The sequence below is a fragment of the Leptopilina heterotoma genome, unplaced genomic scaffold (assembly GCF_015476425.1).
Source record: "Leptopilina heterotoma isolate Lh14 unplaced genomic scaffold, ASM1547642v1 Lhet_54, whole genome shotgun sequence".
Classification (NCBI taxonomy): domain Eukaryota; kingdom Metazoa; phylum Arthropoda; class Insecta; order Hymenoptera; family Figitidae; genus Leptopilina; species Leptopilina heterotoma.
The window spans coordinates 2,541,023-2,555,930 of record NW_025111118.1 but is presented as its reverse complement, the minus strand read 5'-3'; the positions used below and the strand labels follow the sequence as shown (position 1 = coordinate 2,555,930).

The window sequence follows — 14,908 nt, the reverse complement described above, 5'->3', positions numbered from 1 at the left end:
AAAATTGGATTAAAAATAATTAAAATCTTGGGAAGAATTTTATTATTTATCAAAATAATTGATTTTTTGCAAAGAACTTTAATAATTTTAATAATTAAATTGCCGTGAAAACTTTATTATTTGTGAAAATAATTGAATTCTTGTGAAGAATTGTTTTTAAAATTATTGAAACTAATTGAATTTTTGAAGAGGGATTTTTTAGTAAAAATTTTAAAAATAATTAAAATCTTTTGAGGAATTTAATTGCAATTGTATTGAAAATAATTATTAAATTCATAAAAAAAATTTTATCAAAAATATTAAAAATAATTAATTTCTTCTGGAAATTGCAGTTAACACTTTTCTAAATAATTAAATTATTTCAAGGAAAATCAACAAAAATTGCATTTGAAAAGAATTAAACTCTTTTAAACAAATGTTTTATCAAAATGTTTTGAAAATAATTTACTTATATAATCTTTAATAAAAAATTACTAAAATGAACTTAAATTCTTTTGAAAAAATTAAAGAAAATGTCACAAAAAAGTTCTCGGAAACACAATTTTTCAAAAATTTAAATAAAATTATTTAAAACATGAATAATTTTTTTATTTAAATATAATAATGATGATTTTATAACTCAATCGTTAAATAAAGAAAGATTAAAGTTAACAATCACTCCTTGACTCATAGTGATCGATAACTTCAATTTTCTTATTCTAATTTGTATAGAAATTTAACGTCCGAGAATAATTTAATTATTAATTGATAAAATTGAAATTAAATTTAATTGAAAATAATTATATAGTTAGAGAATTAAAATTTTAGATTTTTAAATAAATTGAATCGTTTATTCAATTTTTTTATTTACTTTAGTTTTCTGATTATTTAAGTTTTATTAATTAATTATTTAAGTATTGAATAATTCCTTAAAATTCAATTATTATTAATTTTTACACAGTAATTGAAATTTTGAAAAATAGTTTAAAACCTTCTAAAATTTAATTATTTCTGAAAATTGCTACTTTTTAAACTAAAATCTTTTCTAATTTAATTATAAACTATAACTTTAAGAAAGTTATTCTAGAATTAAATTACCAACTTAAAATAAATTTAATTATTTACAGAAAGAACTTTTTTAATTAAATTAAATAATTAATTAAGAATTTATAATTAATTAATGGTTCATTTTAATTCACCATTCATTTTAATTAAGAAGAAGTCAAGGTATTGTTTTAAAAATCATTATGATTCAAAAGTTTTTAAAGTGAAAGAAATTCAAGGTTTTTAAGTCCAAAAATATTTTTGGACACCAATAACCAGAATTTTTGTTGTAATTCTAGAAATTTGATATTTTTCCAGATAAAATTCCCTGACATTATCCTGACAAATTTCATTTTCCCTGATTTTTTCCTGAATTTCCTGACTTTTAACAACCCTGTAATAAATTAACAAAATTTTAATAAATTAAGACAATTCAGCGAGAGAGAGAAAGAGAAAAAAAATTCAGTCTAAAAATCGAATTGTAATTTAATTCACGAAAAAAAAATTGTAAAAAAAATTCTTTTTAGAAAATTCATTACAAAAGTGTAATAAATTAAAAATTTTACGGTCATGAATTTAACTTGATCATTTTTTCCCTTCTTTTTTTAATGAAATAAAAAGATCTTGGGCATGAATTTATCGTGGAAATTTGCGGTTTATAGTTTGAAGTTTTTTAAGGGTTTAACTTTAGCTTTTATTATTCTTTTGTGCGCATAGTATAAGTAATTTAATGAAGTGGTGAAGGCTCTTACCTTTCAAAGCAGACTTTGGATTACGTGTATGGCACTTAGTTCCTTGACAGCCTCGATGCTGCATTAGCTGTGGACAGTGTTTTCCTCCATTTTCAGCATTTCTCACCACCATCCTCGTCCTCGACTGTGAACCAGGACCACATTCACTGTCACAACTCGACCATGGACCCCAACCGGAGACAATGCAATCTAGAACTGAAAAATAGAAGACAAATTTAATACCAAAATTGGAAAATATTTCAATACTTTAATTGGAAAATACTTTGCATTAGAAAATTTATTGGCTAAATTAAATTAATAGCTACATTAGAAAATATATTTTAATAAAAAAAATTGAAATCCCTAGAGTGGAGAGTTTACAAAAAACTTACAACTTTCAAGAAAAGAAAAAAAATGGCAAACTAAAACTTTTGCACCCACTAGAGAAAAAATTCAATCAAGTAAATCAAATTTTTCTCTTAAAAATCTTGATTTCATGGAGAAAAAGAAATAAAAAAAAACCCCCTCGGATAATGGAAATAATGGAGAAAAATCACTTGAAAGAAAAGAGGGATTTTCATTTTAAGTAATCAACTTTTGGGAAATTGCTTTTCGTAATCGCTTTATGCTCGTGACTAAATCTAAGTACTTGTAAGAGACAAGCCATTAGGATCAAATTCACGTATAATATATAAAAAAAAAGAAAAAAATTTCAAGAAAGGTGAAAAACAAAAAGAGAAAAAAGGATTTATCAGATCGGATACACTTATCCTCCCCCCACAGCTGTATAGGATCACTGGATAGACAATTAAGCTTCATTCTTCAACGATATTAAAGACGTAATTCTATCCGAAGTCTTGAAAAATATCTTGAACCTTTCCAATGTAACGAAGCTGAAAGGCTCTCGATACAAGTCTCGTGTACTATTTATTGACCAATAAAAATCACATTTCTGATAAAAAATTGTCTTGCCTTTAAAAATTTATTGGCTGTACAACTGTCTACTAAATTCTAAAGCAACTCTTTCTATTCTTCTCCAAATAACTATAAATTCTCTAATAATAAAAATATCAAACAAATCGTGAAAAACAAATAAATTTTCTTCTTTCAAAATTATTATAACAAAATTAATTCTTAATTCAAAAAGAAAATCAAGAAACAAAAGTATCGCGCCAGACAATTATTTCCGCTACTAAAAATTCTGACAGGAAGCTAAAAATATTATTTTAACCTACAATAAAAAAAAAAGAAAAAACTTTATTCAATTCAATTGATGAATTTCCGATTAAAAATTCACTGCACAAGGTAATTTAAATTTTATCGACATGCCACGCAAACCCGGTCAGAATAAAACGCGAAAAGCTCAGAAGCCACTGAAAAAGACAAATACCAAAGGTAAATAAAGTCAATAATAAAAAATTTTCAATCAAATTTCAAGTTTAAAACTTAGAAACAAAAAGAGAAAAAAATTTCCAAACTTCCATGAAACGGAAAATGTTACATTTCACATTCAAAAGAAAAAAAAAATTGAAAAAAAAATTGTGAAAGAAAATTGAAAATTTAATGTTCAACAAATTATCCTTTAATTAACAGCTTACTGTTCTAAATTACCGGATAAAAAAACATGCGGTAAATTTTAGTTTCACAGAAAAACGTTCAACTGGAAAATTGAACTTCCGTTTCATGAGAGGTACAAAATTGTTTTCACCTAATATTGGCTTCTGCGCTCGTGTTTTAATTTCTATTTTCTTTGCAGAAAATCGTTTTATATTATCGGCACGTCTGCAAACAGTATTGAAAACAATTTTCCAGGATATATTACACGAAACTCTCAGCGATGCGAAACAAATAGCGGATCTCGCAGGAAAAGGAAGAGTATCCTTAAAAGACGTTGAAACAGCACTTCAAAACCTTTGTAGTCGTTTCTATCCCAAGTCCATTAAATTAAATGGAACAAAATACGAAAAACTGTAAACAAAAATATTCTTTCATCAAAAAAATAGAAACTGAGTGTATAATTTAAAAAAAAAAAAAAAAGGAAAACGATTTAAAATGAAATGGTGAAAATTAAAAATTCCACTCAAGAAATTCGAGTTTTTCTTTTTAATAAATTTTCAAATGAAAATCTTTGAAGAATGGAAAAAAATTCTGATTCCTACAAACTTTGATTGACGTCTTCGGTATATAAATATAAGATATGAATTTTTATTCTTCCAAGAAGCGGCAATTTTTACTAGGCACTATATATATATAATACGTCTCGCAAATCTTTTATCATTCTCAGAAATTCAAACCTACATATTCTGCTCGCTTCAATGTTTTACTGATATTCGAACCACGTACAATATTTATAGTCCTCAGTCTCGCGCCCTTTTTTTCTACATATCTCGAATCAAGAATTTCTTCACGAACCATTTTTTTCCTCTTTTTTTTTTTTAATCTGCGAACAGTCTCACACAGTTCGTTTCGAGAAAGAAGAAAACGACAAAACTCGAAAAAAAAAGAAAGTGTGAAGTGTGACTAAGAGTGTAAAAGATAAAGTATTGTTAAGGGGGTATGAACTTTCTTTGACTTTATACTATCCCCCTGGTATCACTATCAAGTCCCATTGGGAAGGTCTTACTTTAAAAATAATGGTAAGTATCTTCTTTCTCCGTGTCTATAGGGGCAAAAAATCAAAAAGTAAACGTATACATACTTCAACTTTCACTAATTTTTAAAAAATGAGACTATTTTTCTTCCCTTGGCAACATTTTTCTGTATATTTTAAATTTAAATTTAAAAAAGAAAAGTATAATTCAAAAGATTTTAAATTGGATTTAAAGTAAATATTTTTTGACTGATAGATAATTATTTTTGAAAAAAAGTGGAAAGTAACTTTATGACTGAAAAGAAGTAGTAAAAAATAGCAAACGAAAAATTAAATTTGATAATTAAAAAACTCGTTTTAATTGATTCACAAAAATCAAAAAATTAAATTATGCATTTCCTTGACTTTTCCCTGATTTACAGAAAAAATATTAACTTTCTTTTTATTCTGGTAATAATTTCAATTCTAAATTATTCTAAAATTTGATTATTTTCCTAATTTTTAGTTAGAATTCTTCAGCAATACAATTCTATTTAAAAATTAATTTTTGAGAGTAAAAAAATAAAATTCTTTAAAATATAAAATTTATTTCAATAAAATTTGACAAAATTTACAATTGTTTCAATTTTTTAAAATTACTTTCGAGAATTCAACTAATTTCAAAAATTTTTAATTACAATTTTTCAAATAATTAATTTTTTCAGAATTTCAAAATTAAATTATTCACAAATTAAACAATTTTTGTGAAATAAATATTTAAATACTGATTGTTATTTATTTTCTCGCAATAATTAAAATTCTCCATAATTTCAATAAAAAATCTTTTAAAATTTCACTATTTCTAAAAATTATAAATCCAATTGTTTCAAAATTCAATTATTTTTTAGACGTTTTGAATAAAATTATTCAAAACTTTAATAAATTTTTAGAAAAATAATAAATTAATGATGTAATAAACATTTAAATATTATTAGAATTTTACAGATAAATTAAAATTTTCAAAGATTTCAATTCAAAAAAACAATTTGAAATTACGTTATTTCTAAAAATTCCTACCATATATGCGTTTCTAATATTTTCGAAGAATTTTTTATTAAAATTTTTTAAAGTAATTGAATTTTTGCGAAGAATTTTAATAAAATTTTTAAAAATAATTAAATTTTTCGAGAAATACAATTAAAATTGTATAAAAAAAAAAAATTAAAATCTTCCGAAGAATTTTATTATTTAATTTTATATTTATTTATTATAAAATTGTATTGAAAATAATTGAAATCAAGTAAATAATTTTATTATTTATCAAAATAGTTGAATTTTTGTAAAAAATGTTATTAAATTTTTCTAATTAAACAACTGCAAAAAATTTTAATATAATTGTGAAAACAATTTAATTCTTGTGAACAATTTTATTGAAATTATTGAAAATAATGGAATTTTTTATTAAAATTTTTAAAAATAATTTAATTTTTTGGGAAATATAATTAAAATTGGATTAAAAATAATTAAAATCTTGCAAAGAATTTTATTATTGATCAAAATAATTGAATTTTTACAATGAATTTTAATAATTTTCTTTTTAAGTAATTGAATTGCTTTGAAAACTTTGTTATTTGTGAAAATAATTGAATTCTTGTAAAGAATTTTTTTTAAATTGTTGAAACTAATTGAATTTTTAAGGAGGGAATAAATAAAATTTTTTTCAAGAAAAATCAACAAAAATTGCATTTGAAAACAATTCAACTCTTTTAAACAAATTTTATCAAAATCTTTTGAAAATAATTGATTTATTTCAAAGAATTTCATTATCTGCGAAAATAATTGAATAATAAATTACAGATTTAATGATTATTTTGAAGAAAATAAATATTAATTTTTTTTAATTCAACTATTAGCGGATTTTTAAAGAAGTGTAAATGTAAATTCAGAAAACAGAAAGAAAAAAGTAGCTTTTCTTCCAAATAGTAGCAAATCGTAAAAAAATAGTAAATAGTAGATTCTAGTAGATGAATGCGAAGCATAAAAGTGTTAAAAATGTTAATTAATATCAGCTAATAATTAAGTAATAAATTCGAGAGTAATTAGACATTTAAAAAGATCCAATAAGTAGAATATACCTATATGGAAAATATTCAGAATTTCTTAATTACACATAAATTACAATACCTCTTTTTATATTTATTCGAGGTATATTGTTTAAAACGCGATGTAAATGGCTCATTAAAACCCACGTCTGTGACAGTTGTAAAATATACAATCCATAAAATTCAAACCTAAAGGTCATTGACCTTTAAAACACCATAACATAAACCCAAGGGGAATAAAGTTATACCATTAGCATCTAAATTCATCAACACTTTTTTTTCACCCCTCGCACTTTTGATCGCATGCAAATTTCCGCATTTCTAAAAGGAAAAACTTTCTTTTTCTTTCTTTCTTTTTTTTTCTTCTTTTTTTTTGCAAAATAATCTTTTATGAAGACAAAACTATACTAGACAGCTAATTTGAACCTATAAAGAGACTGTGAGACATTGCGACTGTGTGATGCTTCGCAAGGAGACAGAGAGGGAGAGTAAAAGAGAGACGGAGAGAGAGAAAGAGAGATTTATGTCCTCTCCTAATAGGTCCTCGAATGGAGACTTTAATTAAAGTCCCATTTATGTCCCTGGCTTGCAGACATGTACGCACCCGGTGGACATTTCATTAAATTTAATTCGATGTAATTCTACGGACCTTCTCGTTATTTCCTATTCAGAGGTTTAATTTTTCCGACAATTTTATGATAAACCCCGTTAATTGTTTCTATACAGTTCATTCAATTAAATTCCACTTTTAATGAAACGTGACGTAGTGCAACTAAAAAATAGAAAAATGATTAATCACCCAAAAATTTATTTCACTTTGTTTTTCCCTGATTTTCAGACAGAATTTTTACTTTTTTCCTGACACTAAAGAATATTCTGATTCACTCTAAAAATATTTAGATACTGAGAAAAATGTTCTAATACATTTATTTGCGGTTTTTTTTTTAATTGTAAAATTCTTCGAAAACAATTGTTTTATTTATCATAATTATTTAATCATTATTACTTTTCCATTAAAATTAAGATTTTCAAAAATTTCCAATTCGAACCTTTTTGAAATTTAATAACTTATTCTGAATATTATTATAAACATGAAGAAATTTCTTCGTGTTTTTATAATAATTAACGATAACACAGGAATAAAATTATTATTTTACATAAGAATATTATTACTCCAACTTCTTCAAAATTAATTCCATCATTTAAATTCAATTATTATTATTTCTAAAATTTTTAACAAAAATTCTTCCTTAAATTAATTATTAGTTAAAAGTACGACAAATTTAAATTTCCAAAGATTTGAATTTGAAACCTTTTCAAAATTCAATTATTTCTAAAAATCCATGCTACAATGCTTTTAAATTATTAACTAAAATTTTAACCGAAATTAATTTTTAAATTAATTTTTATTAGAAAATTCTACGAGAATTCAATTATTTAAATACAAAAAATAAATATTTTATTCAACAATTGAATATTTATTGAAATTTAATTTTTACGAAGAATTTTATTAACAACTTTTGAAAATAATTAATTTCTTTTAAGGAATTTAATTAAAATTTTACTGAAATTTATTACATTAAAGAATTTTATAACAATTTTTGAAAATAATTGAACTTTTTGAAGAATTTTATTAAAATTTTTAAAAATACTTGAATTCCTGAGTAGAATTTAAATTGTAATTTATAAAAATAATTGAATTCGTGCGAAGAATTTTATTAAATTTTTTTTAAATAATTGAAATATTAAACAAGAAATTTATTAACATTTTGGTCAATAATTAAATTCTTGAGAAGAATTTCGCTACCTATTTATAATAATAATTGAATTCTTGACGAGATTTAAAAAAAAAATTTGAAAATAATTTAATTTCTGCAAAGTATTTTATTACTTTTCAAAAGAATTCAATTCTTGTCATGAATTTTGATACTTATGAAAATAATTGAATTTTGGAAAAGAATTTTATTAAAATTCCTTAAAATAATTGATTTTATGGAGAGAATTTTGTTGTTTATCAAAATAATTGAATTCTTTTGCAGAATGTAAAAATAATTGAATATATTATATTCGAAGAATTTTATTACTTTTGAAAATAATTGATTCTTGTGATGAATACTATTATATTTTTTTAAATTCCTAAAAATAATTGAATCTTCGTGAAGAATTTTGTTATTTATCAAGATAATTGCATTAAAACTTTTGAAATAATTAAATTAATATTAAAAAATTCATTCTGTTCAAAAATAGAAAAAAATTTTGAAGGTTTTGTATTAAGTCATGATAGTTTGATAGTTTATGAGACAAACAAAAAAGACACTAAAAATTCATAATTTTTTTATGAATTCTAAAAATTCAATTTTTTCCAGTACTTTTAATAAAAATTCCTAATTTTTCCCTAAATTCCCCGATTTCCCTGACCTGTGGCAATCCTGCACTTGAAACAAAAAAAAAATAACAAATTTTTAAAATAACGAAAAAAAAAGCTTAAACAGTATAAGCTGAATTTTATTTTTATTGCGAGACATATGTGGTCAATTATTAAACTCACACCAGCACAATTCAATTGTGGAGAGTGACTGGCCAAAGAGAATAGCCGAGGAAAATATAATAACGATTGTATATCGCCACATTAAATCAAATTGTTATACGACTCTGAGTATGTAACCACATGTAGCAACCAAAATCTCGTTTATATTCTCCAATTGCTATTTTATAGCTCACCGACAATAATGATCAGGAAATGGTAAAAGATTAAACGCAGATATAAAAAATTCCAATTCACATCAGTCTTTAAATTCTCAAAAAAAAAAAAAAAAAAAAATGGTAAACAAAAAGGCAGCAAATAAAGATTAAAATTTGAATCCATCATTCATTACTAACAAGAAAGCAAAACTTAAAAAAGAAGAAAGAATTCAAAGAGGAAAATAATAAAGATAAAGAAGTGAATTAGTAGAAAAGAAAGATAAGTCCCTAGAAGACAAAAACACACGCTTCTTTTGTAAACGCTCAAAGATGTTTTACGTTAAAACTTAAGTAAAACTTGCAAAAAAAAGAAGAAGAAGAGAAAAGAAAGAAAAACCAGCAGCTGCTCTTTCTTGAAGACTTTAATTGCTTTAGTTGCAACTTTTGTTTCTTGGGGTTGAATGACTATACAGAGAAGTAATTGGGTATATAAAGAGAAGTGAGAAAAAAAACCTCAATTCTAAGGAAAAACATCTTTTTTTAGAAAAAACTTAATTTTCATGAGCAAAGAACCTTTTCTGTCCCTCACTTTCTCTCTCTTTCTCTCGCTCTCTAGGTGTTATACTTGAAATACAGAAATCGAGGTGGTTAATTAAAGCACGTCCTTTGATTACACTGCAGTTGAGTATGCCAATTAAACGGATGTGATATTTAAAGCTGGTGCGAACGTGAAGCAAATAACAGTACTTCAAAGGGAAGCAGTTACGTAACTTAACAAGAATTTCCAATTTGAGATATTTTGGAAACTACTTTCAATCCATTCAAAATTTCCCTCGAGTGCTAATATTAACTGTGAGCTAATCTAAATCACTTTTCCCAATTTTCCACTTTGCTGTTATTGCATTTTTCCTTTATTTCACTATTTTTCTTTGACACCTATACTTCTGAAATAAAAAATAATTTTTATTAAAATTTTTTCATTTCAATTCATTCAATTTTTATAAATTCCATAAATTTTTATTTTTTAAATTCAAATTATTTTTGTATTAAAAGGATATTTGCACAGCTCACGGATTGACTTTAAGGCACAAAAAAGTTGATTCATTCGATTAAAAATATAAGAAAAGTCGTTTATTTAATTCAGTGTCGTGACAAAAATTTTATTTTTTATTTCCCTGACATTTCTCTGATTTTTAAATTCAATTATTCAAAACTTCAATAATTTTGATTATAACTCTTCCAAAATTCAATTATTTTTTACAATTTTTAAATAAACTTCATCTCTAAATCAATTATATTTAATAACTAGCCAAACTATCCGCGCGCAAGCGCGCGGGAATGTTGTATGGGGCTGCTTATTTTAAACAATTTAAAAAATTTTAAAGAAATAATTATTATAACCTAACAAAGAGATTTAACTAACTAAAATTCAAATAATTTCACTCAATGGTCTCAATTTAAATAGAATTTACATTACTAGACTTAAACTATGGCTAGAACAATTACAATTAGTATCTGGGTCATCTTTTGCATTGCTTATTTTATAAAGCCATTTTAAATTAAATACTTTTTAAAGAAATAATAATTATTACACACTGAAAAAAGTTTTACTTGAAATAGCGATAAGTTTCTCTAGAATAACGAAAGTATTAATTGAAGCACTAAATAATTTCGCTACTAAAGTGAAATCTGTAGTTCATCCAGCTAAATATTTTTTGCCGTGCATAACGAAAAAAGAATTAAATTAACATCAGATTTTTTACATTCAAAAAAAACGAATTCAAATAGAAATTAATCATTTTACAACTTAACCAAATTCACCCCAGAAATCACTGAATTCGAAAATTTAGAAGAAAGTCAGACAAAAGCAGGGTTCCTACAGAATCTGGAAATCATGGAAACCATGGAAATGGTATGGAATTGTTAAAAGGCTTCTGGAAATCAGGGAAATCATGGAAAAGGCCTGTAATTTTTAAAAAATTCTAAATTTTTTCAGTTTTCCATTTTTTTCTTGAATAAAAATTCAAATAATAATAAAGCTAAATGGTATAAAAGAGAAAAAAAATGTTGAATTTTAAGAAATTCAATTTTTCGGATTTTTGATAATTTTTAATAATTTTTTATTTTTTTCCAAAGCGTCGAGACAATTTAATAAGAAAGGTATTTTCCAAAAGCACAAAAATAATGAAGCTAAATCCCATAAAAGAGAAGAAAAAATGTTGAATTTTAAGAAAATCAAATTTTTGAATTTTTTCGAATTTTTGATAATTTTAGATTTTTTACCAAAGATTCGAGACAATTTAATAAGTAAAGTATTTTCTAAAAGCACAAAAATAATGAAGCTAAATCCCATAAAAGAGAAGAAGAAATGTTGAATTTTAAGAAAATCGGATTTTTGAATTTTTTCGAATTTTTGATAATTTTAGATTTGTTACCAAAGATTCTAGACAATTTAATAAGTAAAGTATTTTCCAAAAGCACAAAAATAATGAAGCTAAATCCCATAAAAGAGAGGAAAAAATGTTGAATTTTAAGAAAATCGGATTTTTGAATTTTTTCGAATTTTTGATAATTTTATATTTTTTACCAAAGATTCTAGACTATTTAATAAGTAAAGTATTTTCCAAAAGCACAAAAATAATAAAGCTAAATCCCATAAAAGAGAAGAAGAAATGTTGAATTTTAAGAAAATCGGATTTTTGAATTTTTTCGAATTTTTGATAATTTTAGATTTGTTACCAAAGATTCTAGACAATTTAATAAGTAAAGTATTTTCCAAAAGCACAAAAATAATGAAGCTAAATCCCATAAAAGAGAGGTAAAAATGTGGAATTTTAAGAAAATCGGATTTTTGAATTTTTTCGAATTTTTGATAATTTTATATTTTTTACCAAAAATTCTAGACTATTTAATAAGTAAAGTATTTTCCAAAAGCACAAAAATAATGAAGCTAAATCCCATAAAAGAGAGGAAAAAATGTGGAATTTTAAGAAAATCGGATTTTTGAATTTTTTCGAATTTTTGATAATTTTATATTTTTTACCAAAGATTCTAGACTATTTAATAAGTAAAGTATTTTCCAAAAACACAAAAATAATGAAGCTAAATCCCATAAAAGAGAGGAAAAAATGTGGAATTTTAAGAAAATCGGATTTTTGAATTTTTTCGAATTTTTGATAATTTTATATTTTTTACCAAAGATTCTAGACTATTTAATAAGTAAAGTATTTTCCAAAAACACAAAAATAATGAAGCTAAATCCCATAAAAGAGAGGAAAAAATGTGGAATTTTAAGAAAATCGGATTTTTGAATTTTTTCGAATTTTTGATAATTTTATATTTTTTACCAAAGATTCTAGACTATTTAATAAGTAAAGTATTTTCCAAAAACACAAAAATAATGAAGCCAAATCCCATAAAAGAGAGGAAAAAATGTGGAATTTTAAGAAAATCGGATTTTTGAATTTTTTCGAATTTTTGATAATTTTATATTTTTTACCAAAGATTCTAGACTATTTAATAAGTAAAGTATTTTCCAAAAACACAAAAATAATGAAGCTAAATCCCATAAAAGAGAGGAAAAAATGTGGAATTTTAAGAAAATCGGATTTTTGAATTTTTTCGAATTTTTGATAATTTTAGATTTGTTACCAAAGAGTCGAGACAATTTAATAAGTAAAGTATTTTCCAAAAGCACAAAAATAATGAAGCTAAATCCCGTAAAAAAGAAGAAAAAATGTTGAATTTTAAGAAAATCGGATTTTTGAATTTTTGATAATTTTCGATAATTTTAGATTTGTTACCAAAGAGTCAAGACAATTTAATAAGTAAAGTATTTTCCAAAAGCACAAAAATAATAAAGCTAAATCCCATAAAAAAGAAGAAAAAATGTTGAATTTTAAGAAATTCAATTTTTCGGATTTTTGATAATTTTTAATAATTTTTTATTTTTTTCCAAAGCGTCGAGACAATTTAATAAGAAAGGTATTTTCCAAAAGCACAAAAATAATGAAGCTAAATCCCATAAAAGAGAAGAAAAAATGTTGAATTTTAAGAAAATCAAATTTTTGAATTTTTTCGAATTTTTGATAATTTTAGATTTTTTACCAAAGATTCGAGACAATTTAATAAGTAAAGTATTTTCTAAAAGCACAAAAATAATGAAGCTAAATCCCATAAAAGAGAAGAAGAAATGTTGAATTTTAAGAAAATCGGATTTTTGAATTTTTTCGAATTTTTGATAATTTTAGATTTGTTACCAAAGATTCTAGACAATTTAATAAGTAAAGTATTTTCCAAAAGCACAAAAATAATGAAGCTAAATCCCATAAAAGAGAGGAAAAAATGTGGAATTTTAAGAAAATCGGATTTTTGAATTTTTTCGAATTTTTGATAATTTTATATTTTTTACCAAAGATTCTAGACTATTTAATAAGTAAAGTATTTTCCAAAAGCACAAAAATAATAAAGCTAAATCCCATAAAAGAGAAGAAGAAATGTTGAATTTTAAGAAAATCGGATTTTTGAATTTTTTCGAATTTTTGATAATTTTAGATTTGTTACCAAAGATTCTAGACAATTTAATAAGTAAAGTATTTTCCAAAAGCACAAAAATAATGAAGCTAAATCCCATAAAAGAGAGGTAAAAATGTGGAATTTTAAGAAAATCGGATTTTTGAATTTTTTCGAATTTTTGATAATTTTATATTTTTTACCAAAAATTCTAGACTATTTAATAAGTAAAGTATTTTCCAAAAGCACAAAAATAATGAAGCTAAATCCCATAAAAGAGAGGAAAAAATGTGGAATTTTAAGAAAATCGGATTTTTGAATTTTTTCGAATTTTTGATAATTTTATATTTTTTACCAAAGATTCTAGACTATTTAATAAGTAAAGTATTTTCCAAAAACACAAAAATAATGAAGCTAAATCCCATAAAAGAGAGGAAAAAATGTGGAATTTTAAGAAAATCGGATTTTTGAATTTTTTCGAATTTTTGATAATTTTATATTTTTTACCAAAGATTCTAGACTATTTAATAAGTAAAGTATTTTCCAAAAACACAAAAATAATGAAGCTAAATCCCATAAAAGAGAGGAAAAAATGTGGAATTTTAAGAAAATCGGATTTTTGAATTTTTTCGAATTTTTGATAATTTTATATTTTTTACCAAAGATTCTAGACTATTTAATAAGTAAAGTATTTTCCAAAAACACAAAAATAATGAAGCTAAATCCCATAAAAGAGAGGAAAAAATGTGGAATTTTAAGAAAATCGGATTTTTGAATTTTTTCGAATTTTTGATAATTTTAGATTTGTTACCAAAGAGTCGAGACAATTTAATAAGTAAAGTATTTTCCAAAAGCACAAAAATAATGAAGCTAAATCCCGTAAAAAAGAAGAAAAAATGTTGAATTTTAAGAAAATCGGATTTTTGAATTTTTGATAATTTTCGATAATTTTAGATTTGTTACCAAAGAGTCAAGACAATTTAATAAGTAAAGTATTTTCCAAAAGCACAAAAATAATAAAGCTAAATCCCATAAAAAAGAAGAAAAAATGTTGAATTTTAAGAAATTCAATTTTTCGGATTTTTGATAATTTTTAATAATTTTTTATTTTTTTCCAAAGCGTCGAGACAATTTAATAAGAAAGGTATTTTCCAAAAGCACAAAAATAATGAAGCTAAATCCCATAAAAGAGAAGAAAAAATGTTGAATTTTAAGAAAATCAAATTTTTGAATTTTTTCGAATTTTTGATAATTTTAGATTTTTTACCAAAGATTCGAGACAATTTAAT

General features: G+C 23.4%; 1 protein-coding gene across 3 annotated transcripts in view; it reads right to left on the bottom strand.

Annotated features, from left to right (window-relative positions):
- Positions 1-14,908, bottom strand: part of LOC122508344 (somatomedin-B and thrombospondin type-1 domain-containing protein-like) — an 89,575-nt gene that overhangs the window by 50,399 nt on the left and 24,268 nt on the right. For all 3 annotated transcript variants that reach the window (XR_006302218.1, XM_043621627.1, XM_043621626.1), the window contains exon 3: positions 1,776-1,970. Coding sequence is in view for 2 of the 3 variants with exons in the window: in XM_043621627.1 (XP_043477562.1) it covers positions 1,776-1,970 (195 nt within the window). In the remaining variant the exon portion in view is untranslated. The remainder of the gene's footprint in view (positions 1-1,775; positions 1,971-14,908) is intronic.